Source organism: Rhamphochromis longiceps, linkage group LG13 (assembly GCF_057381845.1).
Source record: "Rhamphochromis longiceps isolate RC_006_pf linkage group LG13, R_longiceps_female_GT1.1, whole genome shotgun sequence".
Taxonomy (NCBI): domain Eukaryota; kingdom Metazoa; phylum Chordata; class Actinopteri; order Cichliformes; family Cichlidae; genus Rhamphochromis; species Rhamphochromis longiceps.
The window spans coordinates 20,369,826-20,395,516 of NC_140569.1; the positions used below are offsets into that span (position 1 = coordinate 20,369,826).

The 25,691-nt window shown below is 40.7% G+C and overlaps 2 protein-coding genes across 2 annotated transcripts in view; both read right to left on the reverse strand.

Moving 5' to 3' along the window:
- The window catches only part of LOC146655767 (protein eyes shut homolog), a 95,092-nt gene that overhangs the window by 66,929 nt on the left and 2,472 nt on the right, over positions 1–25,691 (reverse strand). The window contains exons 2-3 of the mRNA XM_085428894.1: positions 21,633–21,823; positions 21,424–21,515 (exon numbers count right to left, since the gene is read on the reverse strand). The gene's annotated coding sequence lies outside the window, so the exon portion shown is untranslated. The remainder of the gene's footprint in view (positions 1–21,423; positions 21,516–21,632; positions 21,824–25,691) is intronic.
- LOC146655768 (protein eyes shut homolog) overlaps positions 20,754–25,691 on the reverse strand; it is a 46,720-nt gene continuing 41,782 nt past the window's right edge. Inside the window, exons 15-16 of the mRNA XM_085428895.1 lie at positions 21,633–21,823; positions 20,754–20,816 (exon numbers count right to left, since the gene is read on the reverse strand). Of these exons, the coding sequence (XP_085285021.1) occupies positions 20,754–20,816; positions 21,633–21,823 (254 nt within the window). The remainder of the gene's footprint in view (positions 20,817–21,632; positions 21,824–25,691) is intronic.

Consider the following 25,691-nt stretch of genomic DNA (forward strand, 5'->3'; position numbering starts at 1 on the left):
CAGAATCTTTAACAAGCAGTAAGTTAAACAAAAAAAAAACAAAAAAAACAAAACAAAATTTTTTTTTATGTGGGATCAGGCCCTGGAGCCTTGCCTCACCTCACTGAGGACCTTGGTATGGTCATGGAACAAGACTTTTGAAAAACTGTCAGACTCCCAGAAAGGAGAAGCAGAGCTCTGCTCACATTATATGCAATGAATGCTACTGACCCAGTTAGGCAGTGGAAGGAATATATTGAGGATCTCCCTAACTCCACTGACATGTCTGTGAAGGAAGCAGGGACTTAGGAACGGCTTGGCCATTACTGAGGCAGGAGTCAGAGTTGTTTTGGTTGGCATGCCCCCGCAGCATTGCATGGAAGTCAGGGACAGTGCATCTGGATTGGGAAACTAGAGATTTTGGTTCCCGTTTTCCAAGAATAAGAACCAGAGGGTATGCTCCAACTTCAGGGAGATCCCACACCTCAGCTTCCCTGTTAAAGTCTATGGAAGAGTAATGAGAAGAGAGTCCACCTGTTAGTCAAACCTCAGGTTTGACCAAGTTGTGAGACAGTAGACCAGCTCTTGACCTTCCCAAGAACACTTAAGGGTGCACAGGTGCTTTCCTAACTACTCTAAATGTGCTTTGCAGACTTAGAAATGGTATATGACCACATCCCTTAGCTCTGGGAGTGTAATTCATCTGACTCATTGTTGTGGGCTATTCTGTCCCAGTAAACGATAGTGAGAGCTTCCTCCTTAATATGTCTGGGCTCATCCTTAGAGACAGGGTAAAGGGCCTGGCCATTCAGAAGGGATTCAGAATATAGCAGTTACATTTCTACATTATAACAAGCTAGTTGAGGTGGTTCAGGCATCAAACTAGGATGTCTCCTGTGCACCTGCTAAGTGGAGTTTTTCAGGCAGGTCTCAACAGGAAGAGACCCTGGGGCAGACCCAGGACATTAGAGAGATTATATCTCTCACTGGGTCTCAGTTTCCCCCTGAAGTGCTGGAAGAAGTGGCCATGGAGAGTGGCCTGGACTTCTCTGTTTTGACTGCTGCCCTCATGACCCAGACCCATGTGTGGATAGGTGTATAGTAATTATAAGTTGTACCTGACTGGGAATAAACTGTTGTGGCAAACCCCCTGTGAAGACATTGTTCGTTCTTTGGATCATGTGTCCCAACCAGTAATTGCTTGCAGTACTTTTAATTTTCTCATGGCCAGAAAGAGTGAGCTCTGCTTCACAAGGTGCCAGGCGTTGTCTGTAGAACAGTATGAACACATCAGATCAAAATGTATAAGAAACAGAGGTACACTATGTGTTAAAAAATGTGTTTTGTATTAATGTTGTAAACAAATCAAACATTGTGCATTATCTGTATAGAAGTTAGATGTTATTTTCTTGTATGCTGTGGTACTATGGTAGATGATTAGCATATCTTCCACTAATTTCAGTAAATGCCAATGGTAAAAATCTTCTCACTAATGACATTTTGAACTCCATTTTGTTTTTGTCGAGGTGTCCTATGTAAGTGCGAGTCTCCACACAACTATTTTGGATCCACCCCACAGCCATTCATAGATTTCAAAAACCAATTCTCCACTCTGCAACAACAGGGGAGAGCAGATAATTACCTAAGTGCAGATTCTGGACTAACCAACTGCAGCTTGAGGGTACTCAGGCCACAGATGCACAGTCCCCTCTACTGCGTCTCCTGATACTCCTTGTTCCCTAAGTGGAAGTTAGAAGGCCCACGAAGCAATCTAGTCTGATTTGTTAAGCCTGTACTTTGCAGGCTGTTGCATATGCCGGCTAAACACTCGGGGCACTAACTCCGAGCTGCATAAGTCCTTCCTCCAGAGCCAGCATGGAGAAGCGGTTAATTTAGAAGCAGTCTGCCAGAGCGGCCTGGCCAGCAGCCAGAGGGCACTGTGTTCACTGTCCTTGAGAAGTCAGCCCCACTGGGTTTCTATTTAACATATTGAAAAGCGTCTTTGACGGGAAGATATATTAAAAGTCTATAATGAGTTAGGCGGTGACGTTGAGGATGGCCGTGGTGGTGTAGCTGTGGGTCAAATCAGACAAAGATGGACGGACTCAGCCATCAGACAATTACAGAGAATTTGCTTTGTGACACCAGAAACTATTTTTCCACACTCCCAACCCTCTAGTTATGACAGCTCTCTTTCTTGCAGTGTCTCAAGGGGTTGGTACCGAACATTATGATTGATTTCTACTGCTGCTGTATTTTTCTTGTAGGAAAGAAAGAAGGGTGGAGCCCTGTAGCCTCTCAAACCTGACTGGTCTCTTTTATATTTAGAGCAGTGCTGCTTTCTGCCAACCCCCCGCCAAAAAAAAACAAAACATGAGGCAACTTTCCCACTCAGCATTGTTCTAGCAGGAAATCATTTGGTAAACCATACTCAGTCACATTCAGTATTTCAACTTTTATCTGTTTGCATCTCAAAAAAAAAAAAGTCATAATCACCAACCCAAAATTAATTTCTGTCTCTGTCTTACAATCTGAAACTTTTTTTATAAGTCAGAAATGCTCAAAAGTCATTGTAGTCTCTACTCAAATGCACAGCAAAGTGGTTTGATATGAGATGCTCTCTCCTTTGTTTCAGCTTCCAGTTCATACATAATAAACTCTGTGTCTTGAAGCTAGACCACAATCTTTCTTATGTCAGAATATAATGGAAAGGGCTGGCAGCAAGACTGCACATGGGCTTAGAAACAATATAACTAAAGGGGCCACAGCCTCACTTTAAATCATTTAAACATTGATTTTGTGCTCGGCTCTTGCTTGTTAATCTTTTCGTAATGAAAAACTGCAAATGAAGACTTTAGAACAGCCAATAAAACACGGCTAGTGATCACCAATGCATTTTAATAGGCACATTCTGATGGTTGTTTTAGTTCTTCAAAATGAAAGCCCATTTGCCCATTTGTAATAAAATCTAAATTCTTAGTCTGGTGATTCCTGCCAATTACGTATTTTCCCCCTGTTTTAGTTATAACCTTTCTCTCTCTAAAAAAAAAAAAAAAAAAAAAAAAAAGAGGAAAAGAATCCACCACACTTGGAATGACTGAATAACTAGGTATCAAGCTAATACCACCTGAGGTGCTCACACAATTCGAAGAAAAATTGTATATTACCAGGCCCTAATTGGCTTATCATTGTAATTGCACTCCTTTTCTCAACAGGGGATGCACTTATGCATGAAACAGAGACATGTTAAAATGCATCTAGGTTGATGTCTATGTAAATGCACCCTGTCAATTAAAATATATAACATTAAATTGCAACATAATGACATCTTTAGAAACAAAAATACATACAACTGAACAACATTAAAATGAGCTGACTGAACATAACATCCAACAGCAGTGCGTTTACAGCCTGTTCTGGTATATGTGTTTCTTTTCACCATGCATGCAGTACAGCTCTTGAATCTTGAGCCACTCTATTCAGGTCCAACAATTATTAAGAATATTGAAACATGCACACATTTACAGAAATGCAATATACAAGGCAAAAAGACTTTTGTATAATTCTAACGAACTTGAAAATCAATATTTCATATAACCAGTTTTATTCTTCAACACAGCCTGAACTCTCCTTTAATTCCTGTAAGTAGTTCTCAGGAATAAATCACCAGATGTCTTGAAGGACATTTAAAGCACTTCTTTGGATGCTGGCTGCCTTTTATTCTGTTCTCTGTCAGGATGGACAGAATAATTCATTAATGTTAATGTCCAGGCTCTGGGGAGGCCAATCCATGACTGATAGTGTTCCACTGTATTTTGTATTATCTGGTATAGTTTTACTGCATTGGCCACGTGTTTGGGGACATTGCTATTAGGGGTGCAACGATACACAAAATTCACGGTTTGGTTCGATACTTTGGTGTCACGGTTCGATATTTTTTCGATACAAAAAAATGTTCATGCCTTTTTAATTTGTCATTTATTAAAATTATAAATATATATTTTAACTCAAAAGTACAGTTTTTAAATTTAATGTTGCTGAAACAAAAGTAATTAAAAATATCTCAGGGCTCTCAAAATTTCAAAATCCCTGGTAGCCCTTCGGGCAGGGACTCTTCAGTTTTTGGTAGCCCAAAATAAATGTAAGTAGCCCGAATAAAAAAAGAGAGTAATTTTTGGATTGATGTTTTGTTTCCTTTACAATATTATACATTAAAGTATAATATTGTAAAGGAAACAAAACATTAATCAAAAAATTGTTGAAAAACAAATTACAACATTGTATAAAAATTACAATCATCAACTCAAATACTTGGTTCTAATTGAACAGAAATTTCTATGAACTTGTAAGAACTGTGTAGGACATGAATCAGTCTGTGTCAGATCCTGAATTTGAAATTTCCACCGAAGTCAAGGGTAAGAGACAAGTGGAACCAAGATCTAGGCCATTTGCTTTTTGAAGTTTGCAAAGACTGCTAAATTTTGCCAGTGGTAGTTCACTCTTTGCAACATAGTACGCTGTTCTAAACAGATTTTTCAGGTTTATTTTTAGTATGTTATTTGCAATTGGTGTTTGTTCTGGGAAAGATATTGCAGACTGAGCAATAATGCATTTCTTGCATTTCTCATGGATTCTAATGGGGGCTTTTCTTAAAATGACTGGTCCCAGTAACAAAGGCGCTTGTCGACTCAGAAATCGAGAGAAAACCAACAACACACCCGGCAGAACATTATGTTGTTTACACGGGTGCACATAAGTGGTCCGCATGTGCGCATTTGCTGTCAAAATAAAAGACGCGCACCAGATAAGAAGTTGCAACGCGCGTTTGCGTCCATATAAAAAGCACTGTTTTTGTCCGCTAGAGTGGGATTTTCACGGCACATTCCGCACCACATCTCTGTGCGTTCATCATTTGTTTGAAGCCAGCTCACCTCCTGCAACCACTTTTCCGAGAATACGTGCTTCTTTTGTGGTTCGGACTCCTTCTGACATTTGTTTGGAGGTGGAGGAACACCAAAGTAATTGCTTAAAGGAGCTTGCTTCTTCGACATCTTTAAGAGTTCTAAACAAATGTCTGTCCTCCTCCAGAAAATCTTATGTATGCAAACACGCGTTGCAACTTCATATCTTGTGCGCGTTTTTTTTAAATTTTGACAGCGAATGCGCACCTGCGGACCACTTATGTGCACCCCTGGTTATTTAGCTCGTCATATTGCAGCCACAGAAATTCTTTTGTCCATGAAACCATAAAGCTGCACTTTCTTTTTGCCTTATAGTCTGATTTGTCATAACTTTTCCGTTTTGTGGTGAGCTTTTCTTTGGCTGTCACTTCTTCACCCTTACCTGTCTTATTTGGCTCAGCAGAACTAAAATATATATCCTGCTGCTTTTACACATGCACACACACACACACACACACACACACACACACACACACACACACACACACACACACACACACACACATAATAGTCAGCGATTCTCTGCGCGATCAACCTCTCATATGTTTAAGCTTGCTGCGGGAGATTTCACTTGTCATGTTTGCATAGTAAGCTAACGATTGATAAGACTATGTCAGAGGAATTGGTGCGCAAATTATCATCACTCACCAATCAGTACTGTCGCTCTCTATACACAGTTCGCGCGATTGCAAAGTGAAAGCAAAAAACAAGCGCAAATTCAAACGCGATTTCAATATGTCACATATTGACAGTGGCTCACCGATGCCAATGACATAATTACCCAGCTACATTTCCGAAAGAATGCAAAAGCATTGACATATATTTTTCCTTCCTACAATAGCCCGACGGCCAGGGCAGAGATAGATTTTGGTAGCCCGACTGGAAAAATCGCTAGCCCCGGGACGTTGGGCTAGCGATTTTGCAAGCCCTGTATCTGATTGAGGAATCACTCATCTTTGGAAAAGAGAGTTTATTACAGAGAAATGGCTCTTTCCAAAATAAAAGCAATACTATACGCTTCTTCTGGGCTATATTCTCAGCAGCATATTGTAGCGGGTCAGGGCTGTTCGGGGTTCTGTTTGTACAGTTATGTTTTGTTTATGTTGCCATAGTGACGGGTGATGCCCTCTCACTGCGACGGTGTCCTTCCGGGGTCAGAGGGCGCCCTGTGTGTTGTTGTTGTTGTTGTTGCTGTGCGGTTGCCGCTCTGAGCAGTTAGCTAGCGGCAGTGTTCTTCTGCAGATGTCAATAAACGGCTGTGCTCCCTGGCTAGCTCACGGGAAGCAAGACCAAACGACACCTCCGTCTCCTCCTTGTCTGAGCTCGCCACATTGGTGTCAGAAGTGGGATGATGGTGGCACCCCATGTTCTGACCCGAGTGACTTTTCCCCCGCCGGTCGTGACCGGCCGGTGCGCCAAAAGAAGGCACCTGGACATTTGCAGGACTTTGTGTGGGGTAATGGGGTCGTCGGGGACGACTGACCCCTTAGGTGGGGGCTATGTAGCGGGTCAGGGCTGTTCGGGGTTCTGTTTGTACAGTTATGTTTTGTTTATGTTGCCATAGTGACAGGTGACGCCCTCTCGCTGCGACGGTGTGTCCTTCCGGGGTCAGAGGGCGCCCTGTGTGTTGTTGTTGTTGCTGCTGTGCGGTTGCCGCGCTGAGCAGTTAGCTAGCGGCAGTGTTCTTCTGCAGATGTCAATAAACGGCTGTGCTCCCTGGCTAGCTCACGGGAAGCAAGACCAAACGACACCTCTGTCTCCTCCTTGTCTGAGCTCGCCACAATATTAAACATATCAGGTCCCCATAAGGAGAATCATGTGCTAACGGCTGTCTAAATGACTCGGGTAAAGTTTGTAGCATGCATGCTTGTTGTTTTTGTCTGCTTCCATTAGGATGATGTCAGCGTAAATGTGCAGTCATATTCGTTGTGTTCCCACCAGGCCCGGCCCTAACCAATCTGGCGCCCTAGGCAAGATTTTAGGTGGCGCCCCCCTACATCGGCAGTGTAGTGTATGTACTCACAAGAAACCGAATAGCTTTGTCTTTGACCTTTTTTTTTTTACTTAAAGAAAGCAAATTCACAATCAGAATAATTAACAAGATAAAAAAAATATATGAATAAATAAATGAATACAAAAAATAAAAAATGAATATATGAAATACAATAAATTTTACATACATAAACACAATAAAACGTGTCAACAAGTTGGATAAAATAAATTAAAAATACAATATAAATAAGGCAACAGGAACACCGATTGATGCTGCTGCATCATGGCTGGGTTGTGCTGCTGATGCTGCATCACTGGTGGGTTGTGCTGCTGAAGTGGAGGCAGCAGCGGTAGATGTGGTAGATGGCCCAGGGGTGGGATTTAGAAACTTCAACAGTGCATCTGAAGAGAGGAGTATGTGACACCTATTAGATTATTCTGTTATTATATGTTACCTTATATATGTAATCAAAGTAGTTGAATTAGAATACTGCTGTAGATCACATTATACCCTTTAATATAGAGTGTGTGAGCTGTATGTAGTTTAGTTCTCATTATACTTTTGAGTTAACAGAACATATTCACATATTAGTTCATTAGATAAATGTGCATCACTCTGTATCCTTGATCTGCTGGGAATGTGTTACACTGTTTTCTTGACATGCTTAATTGTTGAATCATGAAGAGAAGGTTGTAAGCAGGAGACTCTGTGTCTAAAGACAGGGGAGATAGATAGACCACATTCCACACCCCCACCTTACAGAAAGCAGAGAAACAACTGCCGAGGTCATAACTTAGGCGCTGTAACAGAGAAAAAATGTGATGTCTTGGCTTTTACGACTAGCTGGGGGCCACTAGAGACTATAAAAAGCTGAGCAACCCGTCACCATTTTGAGACATGTGCCTGACCCTCTGGTAGCATCTCTCCCGTCCGGACGTTGTAATGCTCTGACTGTTGAATTGTATGGAAATAAATGATTGTTGATTGAGCATTTATACACCGAGTATTGTCCCTCCTTCAGCCCAAAGATTCAAAGAATTGGGAGATTTTAACAACTTGGTGCCGTGTGACCCGGATCTTTGGTGTGCTGAGGAGGTGCAGATTTGACCTTTGGTGAGCTCGTGAGGCGAGGTGAACAGAGGACCGGTCCAAAAATAAAAAGGTAAGCACAGCCTGTTGTATTATAAATACCAAATGTGCATATTGGGCTTTCCAAATTAATCTGTTCACTGAGTTACATGTATTTTCACAGTAAATTTGTCGGTGTCTGGTTTTTGGCGCAAGATACTAACAACATAAGTTGAGGCTGAATTCCAGTGTGTTAAATAAACTGCTTCTACCGAGATACTAATAACATACTACGTTGGACTAGTTGCAGTAAACTGCTTCTACCGAGATACTAATAACATACTACGTTGGACTAGTTGCAGCCACTTTACCTTCCACATTTAATTTTGTCTAATACTGGCTTCTGTAGCAATAATACATTAGAATTTATTCTGAAGACGCGGCCATTAGTCCAGTACATTGAAGTCGAGGTTTGTTTATTTTGTTTATGGTGTCAGTGACGTCCTGGCTTTTGCCGGCTATGAAATAGAAGTTGATTTAAGGAAAAGTAGATGCTGGCTTCACGGTGCAGTTGAACGCTGGCAACGCGAGAGCGAAACACGTCCGTAGGTTTGGTTTATGATACGGCGTGTTCCGGTGGTGCGGCCGTGAAGTGCAGTAGTGGTTGGTGCTAGTTTTAGTACATTGGATAGAGGTTTTGACGGTGGTTTGTGGCGTCAGTCGAGTTTTAAGGGCTGCGGTCATAATACAAAGTAAAATTTTAAGTACATAGCAACACCTGGTTTATGATGTCAGGTATAACTTCGGGGATGCAAGCATCACTTTTATGATGCGACTTTGCCCCGTTGTGGCGGTCATAAGCGCAGAGAAAGGGGTATCTTGGTCTATGGTGCAGTGTGCTTTAAGAAGATCTAATAGTTGAGCTCAGAGGTTTCTGTGTAAAATTCCCGCTGAGGAAAAGTGTTGTGTGTGAGTGTGAAGGCGCGCTCTGAGTGAGAGTGTGTGTGAAGCTGCGAAGCGCGCTCTGGGTGCTGTCTTGTGTGTAAAGCGCGCACTGAGTGAGAGTGTGAGTGAGGCGCGCTCTGAGTGTGTTTTTTGTGTGAAGTGTGAAGCGTGAACACAGTGACAGTGACGGTTGATGTGTTTGATTAGGAGGACATTAGAGCAAATACACATTTTAGGATCAAAGGTTGATGCCTAGTGTACCTGTGGAACATTTTGCCCTAGGAGTGGCGACCCTCCTGTTCGTGGACGCGCGGCCAGGACCGGCGGCGTCCGGGTGCCGAGGTGGTGACTTGGGGAGGTGAGGGCCCCCGCATAGCTACGGAAATAACACTGGAACGGCCGTGTAATCACGGGTTCACATTTATTCCGGACTAGAACAAGACACATTTTGCGAACAAAGGTTGAGTCTAGATTAGTAAAGAAATATAAAAAGGTTGAATTCCTCGTTTCAGTGGTTGAAATTGTTGTGTGCCTGTCCCCTGACGAGTGTGAAATTAAAATAAAGAGGGAATTTGGAGCCACATAGAGATAGACGGGCATAATTGGGTGTATTACTCTGTGGTGTAATAAAAATAAAAAGGAGAGATAGTAAGAGGTGTGCAGTGGAGAATTATGGAGGAGTACAGAGAGGAATGTGTTGGGAGACTGGCGTACAGTTTACGCTGTCAAGGTAGGCGGGTTGCCTGCTTATCTGTTTAACAGTGATGAAAATGAAATTAAATAAATCTCTTAGTGTGTTAATACAGGAAGCTGCGGACCTGGACCAACTGCCCCCACAAGCACAGCGGCCGAAGCAAAATTATAGGTAATGGGAACCACACCCAGCACGAATCAGCAGCTGTGAAAAAGACAGCAGCGAGGAGAGAATTAGAGGAGAAATTAAGAGAAGTTTTAACACATAAAATTGGGGCCAACGGACTTGTGGAGGTTGGGAAGGCGTCCGGAGCATCACAACAAAAAGGTGAAACAAAAACACACAAGCAGAGAAATCTGAGAGAAAGGCTCCTTTTAAGGTAACGCCTAGTTTGAGAAAAGATAAAATTAACCTGCTTTTATACAAATGCACACACACGCAATGAAGAAACAGCTTACACTCATGAACACGTGAAGATTTTCCAGCAAGGTTAAAGAAAAATTAACATACTTAAATGATGAAGTCTATACATTACTGACAAAGAAACCCTCTGGGTTGCAGGACAACAATTTAACTAAAAAAAAAAAAAAAGGAACACTGGTCTAACCAACCAGGCAAGACACAACAAATTTAGTGGTTAAAAGATTCAAATTGTGACATGTTTTCTGTTGATTGATTAATAAAAGTGATTACTGAATGAAAGAAAGTTCCTTTTTGGGCTTTTAAACATGATCTTAAGAATTTTAACATATACCGGTGTTGTCCTGTCAACTTGGTGGGTTAGGAGTTGATTATATCGGGAGACAAAAAACAAAAAAAGGGGGAGAGAAGGCTGACACAGGGCCTGGCCCCATTGTCTCCCCTCTGAATAACACAGCCAACACAACATCATTTTCCTGTTCGTTTGTTTTTGTTTTTTGTTTGTTTTTGTTTTGTTTTGTTTTTGTTTTTTCTATACATATTTAATTACAGGCTGCTTTGCCGGCCCTGAAAGCCGAGGCTGACTGGACTCCTGCTCTCCCCCATACGTGACACTGACCAAATGCTGCAACAGCTGGACCCACAACAACGACCTGAGAATGTCAACAGACCTGCAGGAATGTGATCTCAGGCAGCCGAGACGGAGAGCACTAAACCTAAGGCCCGTTTCACTACACGGGGGAAAATTCCCAGACTGCGTCAGCTGACAGAGCTGTGACGAGACGCCCGCCAAGCCCGAATGAAAAGTAAGGCCGAGCGAAAGAATGCTGACCTTGATAACTTTGCATTCACACTGTGCAGGACAGTGATGGACCAACACGGATGATCGGGTGGCGAAAAAGGGCGTGACCGAGACAAGAGGAGTAACTGAGGACAGAAGGCACCTCAGAATGGACAAAAACACAGAAGAAGATGCAGGTTTCACCTGCGGTGAACATCGACACTGGAGAAAGGACTGCCCCAATTGGGGTCAGAACCAGGACGGACTGAATTTTGAGCAGCAGCAGCAGCAATGGTCGCAAACAAACTGAAAAGGAGGGGGGCAGGACCCCAGGGCATGCTTCAGGCCGTGGTTTACCCAGAACACCAGAACAGGAAAGTGATGAACACAAACACCCACACAAACACACACATCTACATGCACTGACTCAGAATGAAGAGAAACAAACACACACACACACACACACACACACACACACACACACACACACACACACACACACACACACACACACACACACACGTCTCCAAACACACAGATTCAGAATGAAGTGAAATACACACATGAACACGTGCACTCGTTGAGTGAGTGAGAAATGACACACACACACACACATACACACACACACACATTGGAATGCTGATTCACTGAGAAGTGATCCACATACACACACACACACACGCTGATGCAATGAAGAATGCTTTGCTTATGCTGATATGCAAAATGCTGCACACAAACATCCCAATGCATAATTTTTATGAGGAGCCATTGATTACTTAGAATGTGTTATATGTCACCTAGAAGGCATTTATGTAGATTTTAGGAATAAGCTCTAAAACGGTTTGGTTATGAAAACAATGTCTGTGCGTGATGTCTGTTTATGGCTCAAGGCCTTGACTGAATTCTTTGCTGTGCTTCACACAGCCCTGATGAGGAACAGTGGCACAGAGTGAAATTGATGAATTAATAGTGTAAGGTTAGGTTGGAGTACGGCATTTTCTGTGATTGAGTTTTAATTCAAGGAGGAACAAAAGGTGTTACGGCACCTGAGGTTCTCATTCCCACACAATATTGTCCCGGCAGGAAGCAAAATTTTCCTGTGAATTTCTGGTTGATTGTTTGGTTTTGTTTAGCGCTAGCTTGATTTTATCAGTGAGCTTTGGCTTGTGTTCTTTCTCGTAAGCGAGAGAGGATAGTTTTATGCTTGGACATGTCTGCAACGGGCCCTAGTTTGTGTTATTGTTGTTAGTGTTTTGTTGGTTATGTCTGTTTTCGTTTTGTTACAGTGCACTGAGATAAGAAAATCTGAGAGGTGTGATCCACCGGTGGTGATATGTTGATATTTTGTGAGTTTATGATTTAACAATCAGCTCTTTAAACCAGGCCTGAAAGATTGAAATTTAAAGTGCTATGAAATATTCTTACAAAAACAGTTGCAAAGTGTGCTTCTCCATGATTGTAATTGGCTTGGGAGAAATTCACTTATAGGGAACACTGATCTAAAAGGATTGCACCGAGTCAATCCGGCCCAAAAAACAACAAGGAATTGTTTTCCTTTAAAATGATGACGTCATCTTGCTGGTGATGGATGCTCGAATAGGTTGCGCGTGAGACTCCATTATCAGCAACATCTGGTATGAATGTGTGTGGAGGTATGCATGTGAATGGACTGTGATGGACTGACGACTAAAAGCTTTGACTGACTTGATACTGAGACAATGACTGCACCCACTTTAGGATTAGTAAATGCCAATAAACAATTCACCCAGCCGACAAGAGAAGGGTGGATGCTTCGCTTTGTTTTGTTTTGTTTTTTCAGGAGCAGGAGGATAAGAGAGACTGGAGGAGGAGACTCTAGCTTCACATAAGTATGAACTGCAGACTTAACACTGTGGTTGCTGATTTTGAGTTACTGATGTTTGCATTAAGAAAACTGTGCTATATTAGCTGTGTTTTGATTAAGGTATCATGTTATATTATTGGGAATGCCAAATGCTACAGTGGAGATAACTATTGATATCACTCATGACTGGAATATGTTACTATTAACCACAGCAGGCCACTGTAAAAAAGTCAATTAAATTTTATAGAGGAAAATCGCCAAAATTTAACAATACCTATGAATGACTGGCCACATTCAGAATAGAGATATGCAATAATAAACATTGGTCCACGTGATTTAGGTTCTCACTTGAAATAGTAAGTTATTAAATGTAGAATATAATCGACAGGGACATTTGATAGGATGTGGTACTGAAAAAGAACAAGAGCAAAGTAAATAAAGAAAATATTGTGTTTAGTTTGGATAAATTCAAATTAAAATGTACCATTACACTCAGAGGATCAATATGGAATAAAACATATGCAAAATTTGTAGGAAGTACATGACTGATAACTGTTCTGTCCTGAGCGTTTGTTTCCAGAGCACCCACTTGACCACACCAACAGTTTCTCGCCACCGAGGAGGGGTACTTGCAAAAAGAATAAAATAAAAATCTGAGTTTAACAAAACATTTTAAATGTAAATATCAAGCTTACCTTTCTTTTTCCATGAAATGTGCTTGTGGGCACGCCAGCCATTTTGAAAAGGTGGGCAAAACAATTGGCAAGGCCACACCCCCACACGTGTGATATAATTTTAAAGGTACTGTTGCCCTCTCTAAGAAACATCAGGACTTAGAGGAGTGGCAAGTAGAGTATGCGAGCTACAAGCAAAAACTAAAATGTGTACTACAGTGTGCAAAAATGAAATACTGGGTCATCAGGGGGACATGAGGGACATTTATAAAACTAAAAGTCCCACTAACCTTAAAGTGCACTTGAAAAGCTCACACAAGAAGGCTAACCTAGCTTACCTAGAAGACCTCATCAGGGGGAGCACACTCCCCCTCCTTGAAGAGCTCACCCACTCAACCCGCATCCCCAGAAAACAGCTAACCCCAGATAAGGCAGCGTGATGTATCCCGAGACAACAGGACTGGGACATCTAAATAAAGGTGTGAAACAATCCCCTTCAAAAGGTTATCAATTCACTTCAACCAAAATTAGGACCACTCGGTGCGGCAAGAGTTAATAGTTATTAGTCTCAACACCCAAGGATAACCAGAAGAGCATGACTGATATGATGGAACTGGGATTTTGTTACACTTAATTTTTGCAAAACACAAATAAAACTAAATTGAAACTAAGGATTTTCAGAAAATAAAAACTACACTAAACTAGCAAAGAATTGGTAAAAACTAATTACAACTGGTAAAAATTGAAAATCTGGAGTCGAAACTAAATAAAAATAACAACTAATGGAAATGGCGAAAAGTTTAAAACCCTGGTGCAGAGATTGGCAAATCTGACCAGGAAACGTTATAAAATGGATTGTCAGGATAGTCAGCGTTAAAGCCACTTTTGACAGTCCATACTAGGATGGCATTGGACATCTTCGGGGCGGAAGAGGGTTGGTGTGACCAAGGTGTGGTTTGGCTTGTTGTATGTACATTTCAAAATGTTACAGCTCTGGATGGACCAGTTACCAGGGCATGGAAGGATGACAGACTTTATTACATGAGGAGAAGGGACATTTTCGGGATCGAAGATCCTCAGGGATGACAAGGCTGGAGCAACGGTACTCGAGAGAAGAATTTCTGATACTTTCTGAGATATGATGTCACCAACCTTCTCTTTTAATTGTCTAGCTCCAATGAATTGACACATGGGAGTGTGTCAAAAAAGGGGGAAGTTGAGTCCGAACATCAAACAATGGTTTTATGAACATCTTATGAAGTTATTTCTGTGTTTAATAAATTAGCTATGGTAAAACTTAAGCTTATAATGTGTTAGACTTAGAAAGGGTTCACTAATTTTTGATTTCTTTTACACACACATAGATTATGATTAGAATAAGTCCTGAACATAATATTTTAAACCAAATTTGAATCATTAGAACAACAATGGATAACAATATTAGATTATCAAGGCTAGGGAGAGAGGTGTTTTGGTTTTCTGTCTCTTGCAGAGAAAGGAACAGACACCAGACGGGGACACGGAGAGGTGAGGACCCTTCACAGCAGAGACAGATGTAGGGACTGCCGAGACAGCAACTGGGGTCAAGTGTCATGGCGTTTGGGCTCCTGGAGAACATGGATCCCACAAACACAGCAATAACCATGAAGGGGTTGGCGAAAACCAGGAACACCAGACCAACGAGGTTCAAGAGGCTCTTGGCAAAAAGGGGGACACGCCGGTGAACCCAAAACACACAGATCTTTGTTTGAACTCAGGGCCGAATAATCCCCAGAACTGTGCAATGACTAAAGGGTGGTCTAACCCCGGAGGTCGAAGAAAGAAGCTGAGAATCACCCAACTGGAAGACACTGGTAGCTGCAGCAATAAAAATAAAGGTTAAAAGCTCCTTAGACAGAGGTTCTAGTCTAAGTACATTTGAAAGGTATAAGGGGGCATTAAAATGGGAGTGGAAAACTGGAGCACCAAAATAAAGCTGTGGGAGAATTGGGGAGTGATGGGAGAGTCATCTGTAACTGCTGTTATGGTTGTAAATCTAACTTTGCTGGCATCTGAACTGCGTGAACACAGAGGTCATCCCACATATGGTCCACCCGTTAAAGGGGGACAGAGGGCCTCAGGATCAAAAAAACTTGGACCTTGCGACCCTGGAGTGCATGTTGTAAGTGATCTCTTTCAGAGATCAAAAGGGGGAATTATTAGATTATTCTGTTATTATATGTTACCTTATATATGTAATCAAAGTAGTTGAATTAGAATACTGCTGTAGATCACATTATACCCTTTAATATAGAGTGTGTGAGCTGTATGTAGTTTAGTTCTCATTATACTTTTGAGTTAACAGAACATATTCACATATTAGTTCATTAGATAAATGTGCATCACTCTGTATCCTTGATCTGCTGGGAATGTGTTACACTGTTTTCTTGACATGCTTAATTGTTGAATCATGAAGAGAAGGTTGTAAGCAGGAGACTCTGTGTCTAAAGACAGGGGAAATAGATAGACCACATTCCACACCCCCACCTTACAGAAAGCAGAGAAACAACTGCCGAGGTCATAACTTAGGCGCTGTAACAGAGAAAAAATGTGATGTTTTGGCTTTTACGACTAGCTGGGGGCCACTAGAGACTATAAAAAGCTGAGCAACCCGTCACCATTTTGAGACATGTGCCTGACCCTCTGGTAGCATCTCTCCCGTCCGGACGTTGTAATGCTCTGACTGTTGAATTGTATGGAAATAAATGATTGTTGATTGAGCATTTATACACCGAGTATTGTCCCTCCTTCAGCCCAAAGATTCAAAGAATTGGGAGATTTTAACACACCACTGAGTATTAAAGTCTAATAATAAAAACATATGATTCCAGGAATAAAATGAAATGATATAATATAAATGAAAAACCAAAGAGATATATGTATGATGTTAACTGATATGCAAATTAGATTAGATTCAATTTATTGTCATCATTACAGTGAAATGCTGAATAGCAGAATGCAAAGTAACAGTATAATATCATATGAGAATGTTATGTTATGATTATCTTTGACCGAATCACAGCAGTGCTCATATTAAAAAACAGCATTCCCTCTCATGTGATATTGCTTAATTAACATTAATGATGTGCACTTTAACAACTAGGCTTACAACTATAATATATACAGGGGTGGAAAAGTGACTATTACCTGCAGGGTAAACGTTAGCTAACCAGAAGGCAATAACAATGTAAACAAAAAACACCTGCTTAAAAGTTGAATACAAATGAGGAATGGTGGGAAAGGTGGGAGTACTGTAATTACCTAACGTTACATTATTCTTTTCCATAACAATTTAGCCCCCTCCACAATATTAACTGACGTTAAAACAGTTAACTAGCTATTTATTGATTAGCAATTAGCGAATCATGTAACATTAGCTTAATGCTAAAAATTTAGGTTACTATCACATTCAGACAAATAATTTCATGTAGGCTAACGTTACCTACCTCTGTCTTTTTCTCGTTTCTCCTCCTCTTCTTTTCTCTTTTTTCTTCTCTGGGCACCTGACAGTTTTGGCCGTTTTGACATCTTGTGTTGATTTTTTGATGTGGTGACGTCCAAAAGGAACCATGATACGGGAAGGGAGGGGGCGCACCGTGCGGGGAGGGGGGGGGGGGGCGTAATGTTGTAACAAATAATATTTCTAGTAAATAAGCTTTACTTTGCATTTTAATTAACGTGGGATTATTTTTTGTATTTAGGAATAATAGTACCAACTTTTTTTTTCTTTCAACATTTGTGGCACTGGCGTGGCGCCCCCTGATGGACGGCGCCCTTAGCATTTGCCTATACGGCCTATGCCACGGGCCGGCCCTGGTTCCCACTAGTGCTGTCAGCGTTAATTTCGTTGAAATGACGTTAACGCCACAACACGGCAAATCTCCCTTAACGAGCTACCCCTGATCGCCCGTGCGTGGGGCTAGACGGCCAACACGTTAACGAGCTAACTGCGCTAACACACTAGTTCCCACTAGGGTTGCCAACCGTCCCTTAAAAAACGGAATCGTCCCGTATTGAGCTAATAAGGGATGCACTTTGTCCCGTAATACAGTGAGAATCAAAAGTAGTCTATAAATGTTAATGGAATTAACGCTTTGTTGGAAAACATAATTCCCAGCCCCTCTCCTGCTTTGTGACCAATGAGCTGACAGCACACTTATGACAATTTGAGTATGACAATTCAGATTACCGCTTATCTCATTGGTCGAGGAAAGGTCGCTTACGGAGAAAATACCGGAAGACAACAGATGACCACAACAAGAAGCATGGCCAACAGGGAAACAAACGCCGACACTGCGGTGCAAGTCTCTGATGACAGTACACCTAAAGCTGGGCAGACACTGTGCGATTTTCAAACTGCACGATTGACTCGCAGGGGTTATAAGTTTGTAGGTCACGATGCAGGGTCTCACACTATACCGCCCGATGCTCTGATGCGACCTGAGTGCTCACACTGTGCCTCCATAAAATGAAGGTTATAACAGAAAATCTGTCACTCTCTCTCTCTCAGTCTTTCACTCACACAGACACGCACACCACCACCATCAACTTTGCTAAATTTCTAATGAAAAACATTGATCAGGCAGCTGTGATTGAGCAGCAGTGTAAATCCAACTATTTTCACGGTTGTTGTGGTCGTGATAATTTTGTGATGCCACATCGAAAAGGCTCGGATGAGCTTTTCAAAGTTCTACAAGTGCCTCCATCGCTTGTGTCCAGATCACACGCTGCACAGCCGTGCTGCTCCGTCTTTTTCACCGACGGTTACGTGTTTGCGCGCGAGCAGTGTGAGCAGCTGCGGTGACACCCTCACGAGCGATTGATGATCGGGAGCTGCTCGAGGTGTTAATCGCTTCTCGTTACCCCACGTATACTACACGATGCACGATGAAGGCCAAAATTGGGCCGATCACCAAATCGGTCGCATGACTCAAAAATCGGCTCAAAATGGGCCAAAAGTCGCACAATATAAGCCCAGCATTAGAGCAGCAATGTTTGTTCCCCTCAGAGAAAGAAAAATAGGCTGCAAAAGTACAGGGAGGAATGGGAAAAGGGAAACACCTGGCTGGAAAAGTGCACGATAACATCTATAAAGCGCACTGCACTGTGTGCCGGCATACTTTTTCCATAGGCATGCTTCTAATGGTGGGCACATGAAGAACATGAGGGGCGTGAAAGCTCGGGGAACCCTTAACCAATTTCTTGTCCACCTGGCCACGGCAGAAGCAGATATGGTATGTAAACACTGGTTTGTATTTTTAAACCCTCTGGTTAAGGTTAATATGGGCATGTGCAGTGAATATCAGGGCTATGTGGCCAGAAGTGTGATAATATAATTTATTTTGTGTAATAAACAACTGCAAGGATAGATGATTACAACAAATAGATGACTAATACATAAAAGTAATACATAGATGAATAATGATGATGAGTTATGATGCGTAATCATGGGAACAAGTGGGTTTACAAACAGGAGCAGCTGATTAGCATTAGAAAAGCTGAAATAATACCTCAACTGAAGCCAATTGTACTAAATGCACTATATGTGCACAGTTACACAGTTCTATTGTTTTCTATTAATTTATATAATTTTAAGTTAAGCAGGACAGAGTTCTTTTAAAGAAAGATTTACTTATATTCTCAAAAGTTAAGCATAACAGGCTTCTGTTTAAGAAAGAGACCTGTTTTACTGTGTTAATGTTGTCATTTTGAGCTAAAAATAAATGGCTAAATGATCATTTGTTTCCCATATGGTCATATCACAAAGAATATGCATCTGCTCAAATCAAATTCAAGTCAAATGGTTAAAAAATAATTTCACACACAAAAAAAAGAGCTACCACACTGGGAAGGGTAAAGACAACTGGGTTGCCCGGCCCTGGCCACGAGGTGTCCCTTATTTATTTTTCAGGGAGTTGGCAACCCTAGTTCCCACCCATGTAATTGAGCATTGCGTGGCACATCCAACATACTGTTTTACTTTAGTCCATGATGCGCTTACCTTCAGAGTCATACGTCACATGAAAACCAAAATAATTCCAAACGCCAGATCTGAATGAGGGTGGGGGAGGTTCAATTTGCCATGTTGCAAGGAGAGCTTAACTTCTGTCTCGCTAGCTTGCCCTGCGCTCTTCCTTCTGACTATGCTGTCTGTGTTGAACGCTCAGTGGATCTGAGCTCGACAGTGCAGCCTAGGCGGAGTAGTCGAACGCAAATCCACTGAGCGCTCAACACAGACAGCATTGTCAGAAGGAAAGTTGATAAAATAAATTACAAATTTTGTATTGTTCGATACATATGCGTACCGAACCGAAAGCACTGTATCGAACGGTTCAATATCGATACGAGTATCGTTGCACCCCTAATTGCTATGTTGAAAAAAGAAGTTGCTGGAAATCAGATGCTTTCCAGACAGATAGTTGAATAGTTCATCAAAATCTGATGATACTTTTCTGTGGTGAGAACTAAATCAATTTTGCGAAGATCCTCAACACTACTGGGTTAAATGCAGGCCAAAACAATGACATACCCTCCAACGTCTTTTACAGATGGGTGTAGATACTCATTGTTGACCTCTCTTGACCTCCTCTGTATATACTGACCAAGGTTTGAACCAAAACTTTCAAATTTGGATCCATCACTCCAGAAGACCCACTACACTGATTTTCATTCCAGTTCTTCTCTGATTTGGCATGCCGCAACATTTTCTGCCTTTCCTTAGACTGGCTTCTTGAAAGCCATCCTTCCACTGAAATCATTTCTGATGAGATTTTAGCGAACACCAGATGCATCAACTGAAGGGTTTGCTGCATCTCTCAGGTCTTGTGTCAGGTTTTTGCTGGACTCTTTTTATTTTTAAGTATATGGCATTCAGATACTGTAGATAGTTTTTTTTTTTTAGGCCTGCCAGTTCTTGTTTTGTCCTCCTCATGTCCAGTTTCCCCTCCCAAAAAAATGTAAGGACACTACACATCATGCTGATATATGCCACGTTTTTGGCTAATAGCTCCTTGAGAACCAAACTGCTGGTATAAAAATACAATATTATGTTTGTGAAAATATGCTGTCTTTTTATTTTATCCTTGAATCATTCATATGTCAGTATTAAGTGGGTAACGTACAAAAACATTTCTCTGAAAATGGTCAGACAAGGACAGTACTGAAAATGAGTAAAAAAGCAGCCAAAGTCAAACTTTGAGAGACCACAAGAATATCCAAGTTAGACTGATTCATTGGAAGCAAAATATGACAGATATATCCTATCAGGACCTAGGGACTTCTAGTCCATTGTTCATTGTTCACTGTCTTTTTTCCATCTCATCTATATAATGCAAAAACAAGTGATGTGTTAGGAACTCAAGCTAAGTCCTCCATGGCCTGTTTCATGGCCAGGTCTGGAAAAGTAGTAAACGACTTATGCTACAAGATACACAGACCTCGCAGGTCTTTAAAATGGGATAATGTTTCTCTGCAGTCAATATTGCTTTTGCCAGCTTAAGGCTCAGTCCATTCAGTCTTCTATAATGAGTGACAAAATTTCTTCATCTGTAGCACAAAACTGAAACATGTTACTGGCATAGTTTGGATACTATATTCATTTTCTGTAGTGTTGTCTTCAGGACTAAGAAATGCTGCTTTATATGCTATTATATTACATATTTAAAACACAACACAAAAGGGGCTAAAGCCTCTGTAACATCAGCTTTCAATACATTCAGACTTTCATTATATATATAGTGTTTCACTCAGTATATTCAAGTTGCATTCAATGTATTCAGACTTTCATTCAGTGTATTTGAATTTCACTAAATACACCCAGACTTTAATTTCATACTGTGTATTCAAGTTTCTTTCAGTATATTCAAGGTTCAATCAATCAACATATTCAGATTTTTATTCTTTTATATATATATATATATATATATATATAATAATGGATTGCATTTACGTAGCGCTTTTCGAGACCCTCAAAGCGCTTATGTAGATCTCTACAATCTAAGACTTGATAAAAAAATAGAATACATACCTGATATTTACAATGTGAACTGTGCCATCATTAACATGATTTAATGTAGTAATCCATGTAACCTCTTCCTCTTCATTACAGCAAAAAGCATACTGAAACATTAATAGGGAGCTTCATGGGCTTTTTATTTCATTACAGAATATTTGTCTTTCGAGAGCAAAAATGACAAAATATACTTATTCAGACAATACACAATAAATTTAACCTACCTGTAAGATTCCATCGAGGATGAAGAGTTTCATGAAAAAGAAATCACCGTTAACAGGTCCTTGGTCCACATATAGTATAGTTCCTTGGGCCACAGTGGTTTGAAATCTCACAGTTATGTTGTTGAGAGTGCTGAGGTCAATACCTGGAAACTCCAGGTATGAACTCCCAAAATAATGAAGGTAGCTTGAATCTAGGACATAAAAAAGAAAGACAGATCAATTGGGAGGAAAAGGTAAAGGACTGAAGTTTCCTGTAAATTCCACTGAGAATCTCGACTGATCCCTGAAAAGAGAATTCAGCTTTTCATTTGGTTCCTCTACAGGGAGGTTTAGTGCATGGAGTAGGATAAAGAAAAGGCCCTTAACAATTTTAAAGATTCAGAATGTGACACCTGAGCAGGGCAAGTGGTTGCGCCACTTCTACTACGGACTTCCTGTTTTTTCTGCCTATGTTGCTTCACGAATGTAGATGCAATCTTTATCCATCAATTGATCTTGGAAATATGGATGGAATACATTAAAAAGAGATGAGAGGACAGTCAAAAAAAGATGCAAAAAGTGAATAATTACTATTTTGAAAGCAGATGAAAAGACTTTAAGGACTCTTCAAATATTTTCTCTTTCGCTCACTGTACACTCATACTATAAATAGTCTTATTTGCCAAAAAGCTGTGAAGCATGCAAATGGCACTAGATTAGGTGAAAAAGGAGTCTTGGCTGAAATGAACATATTCATACAAGTTTATTACATGCCTCATTTTATAGTGGAATAACTTGGCTTATATCATCCATGAGAATGGGCAATTATGGGGTATTTCAGTAAAAGTTCCACTGCCCGCAAGCTTATTGGGGGTAGTGACGCTGACAACTTTAAAAGACTGACTGAGACTGCAATTGGAGAAAAGCATTAGGGTGCTCATGCTCAATATATTTCTCATTTAAAGGAAATATTGGAATTTGTTGCAGAAAAGTCAAAGCCGAGAGCCTGTTAAAATGAAAGGCGTTACTGGATGCACCTGTCTCATACTCTATTGGCTCTCATCTTAGTTTAAGAAAAATATTATACATATAAAATTTTAAACCAGAGAAATCAGACACTCCTTTAAAGTTGTTGCAATGATTAATCGGGCAGTTGCAAGTGAGACCTTTATCAATATTTGTTAGACGTCAAGTCCTAATAGGCCAGACCTCCTTTGATCTGACAGCTTGCCCCTTAGGACATTTGGCAAACAAGCTAACCTAAATACCTCCATTTTCTTTCAAGAGAAGTATGGCCAATACCCTGAGGAAAAACACACGATAACATAAAGTAGGAATTATAAGGAACAGACCTACTGCGGTGTGTGAATTAATGAGGATAAATGCATGCAGCAACAATGCGGTGCTGTCTACTGCTTCATTCCTGACAATAGGGTTTGCCAATGCTGATGATGGAAAATTACCCCTCAGAGACAAAGCTATTCATTAATTTTAAAGCCTTGTTTAGTCTGATGTAGTCTTTGATGCAGTCTGAGGCTGCTGCCAGGAGGCAGTATCACGCCTCATTAGCAGTTAGCTTCAGTCTTTTCCTTCAAAGGTCTCCTGTTTTTACCACTACCCTACACTCTCATACCAGATGTTTTTTGGGGTTTTTAATGCGAATGCCTCAAGTAACCAGTCATGCTAAATCTAAATAGTATATGTACACAATGCAAACTATCTTATATTTTCTCACTTTCATATCCTGATAATGCACCACTAGGTTTCTCTTTTAAAAAAAAAAAAAAACCCCACAGTTAACATTACTGCTGACCAAGCAGTTTGCCACTTCTGGGAATATTGGTTGATACAAATCTCTGAGATCAGATTTAATTAGGGCCCGTCTTAATACATGACCATAAAGGAGGTTAGAAAATTGGTATGAGTCATATTTAATGTAACATAGAGTGGTGGAGCGCCATGTTGCAGCACAAAGTGTAGGTGGAAGCCAGACAGGTTAAAGCAGGAGATATTCAACTAGAAAAATATATTTGGAGTAAATGTGAACTTAAGATCACTTAATAGGAGGATAGACTCTGGGCGGTGAGAATTAATTGATATAGACCTAATGTCCCATTTATTTAAAAAAGGCAGGATATAAGTCCTGTTTGGTCCCTGATTTATTGGCTAAAGTAATAGACTGACTGATTGAACTTGTCACAGGACAGAGATATAATACTGCTGAGGATCATTCCAGGACCTCTGCAATTTCAGAGCCCTGAGGGAACAAAAAAGGTCATTGTGTACTTGGGAAAACTGGCTGAAAATATCTTATATTCAATATACCTAATACAAGAAGACTTAACTGAATATATTTACACTGTAGACAATAAATGAATCCTGTAGAGAATAATTCCTAAATATAATGCGTTTTTAAATGTAGTGTCTAATTATATCTGTGTTGTCTGGTTTTAAAAATAACAGATACAATTACACCAATGCACTGCACTGACAGTTACTGTACAGAAGCAGAGGCCATAAACTAGAGTTGAAATGATAAATTCAGACACTGCCTTTTTCATCTTACTGAGCCTTTCCTCCATGAATATTCATAACTCTGCATATCTTGTGAGTGTCAATATGACTCACTGGCAAAGCTGTGTCACTGAATATATCAGAATAGTTATAGGCGTACTTACCATGCACTGTCATCTAAATTACAAACAAACTGAGAAAAAAAAAAACCAACCCAAAAAACAAAACATAAACGCGTGGCACTGAGAACAAATGCATGTGCGTTAAAAGGAAGATTAACAAGGTGACTGCCTCGAGACAGGCACTGCATGTTTGAAGTGATTCACTTTTCACTCATCAAGTTGATTTTGAGGAACTTGAGTAATTTCAGTTTTGCTACATCTGGCAGGAAAAGATAACAGCTTCACCTGTGCTGTAGTGATCACTTCAAGGAAAGTCAACCAAATCGTGGCTTAGCGGCAGTAAGCCTCCCTCCACCAGCAGTGTCCTTTCTAGATTCTCATCAGTTCTCACACTGTAGAGAATAAATACTGTGGAGCTCATCATTGCACGTGGAGCGAGAGGGGGAAAAACATATAAATAAATAAATAAAACCCTGAAGACAATCACCTCATTCTGGGAGGTTTATTCATTTTTTGTTGCTAGTACTGCTTTGAAACTGAACTAAATCAAAATAAAGATGAATATATTTATCTACTGGCAATATTAATAGGTTGTTTAATTTACCGGAAATTCACTATCCACTCTATATTTAAATTCCCATTGATTTCATATATTTGAGAGGTTTGGGGAGTAGCTTTAAGTTTAAAGGAGCACTGTCTGAGTCTATTTCAAGCATCACCAAGGGCACTGCATGTGTTTAGATGGTGACCTAGTTAGATAAACTCGTGAGTTTCTGGGTCCCCTTACTTTAAAACTTATTTACCTTCATTATGCACGTATCGCATGTAAAAGAGGTGGTCGGGTTGGTTTTTTCTCCACCGCTGATTGGTGTTTACATTTAACCCCTTCCAAACTAATGCACGGGACGAGGGCTGGATCAGGTGCGGCAGGGAGGACTCCAGTATGTTTGGCCCACAGTGATTTTCAGAGTGCCGCACCGAATTGGTTCAAGCTTGTCTGTGTTCAATAGGTGTGTTTTACAGTTCTGTGAACAGTTTCAAAGGGAGACAGACCTCATCTGTCACAGAGTGACAATCTGCCCAGTGTTCCGAATTCCTCCCCTCACATAGATGACTGAATCCAATACCAACAATATATATCACATTGTGTTCTGTGTCGATCATTTGTCGATCGGATATAGCCCGAAATAATGATTGGACTTGTTACTCTTTGAAATGACTGTTCTCAAATAAAAATAGAAAGGGTACTTCAGTGGCAAATGCGGAACTAGATTTCAGCAGGATTTATTTTTCCACCACAGCTGCACAAAGTATAACAAGCTCTAAATCAAACCAAATATATCATCGCCTGCTATGTTCCAAAGACTCTAAAAATCACATTTGGAGTGCCAGCTTAGTGGGAGTCTCCCTGCATTGGAAACTGGCAAAGCTTGTGTTTGGTAGG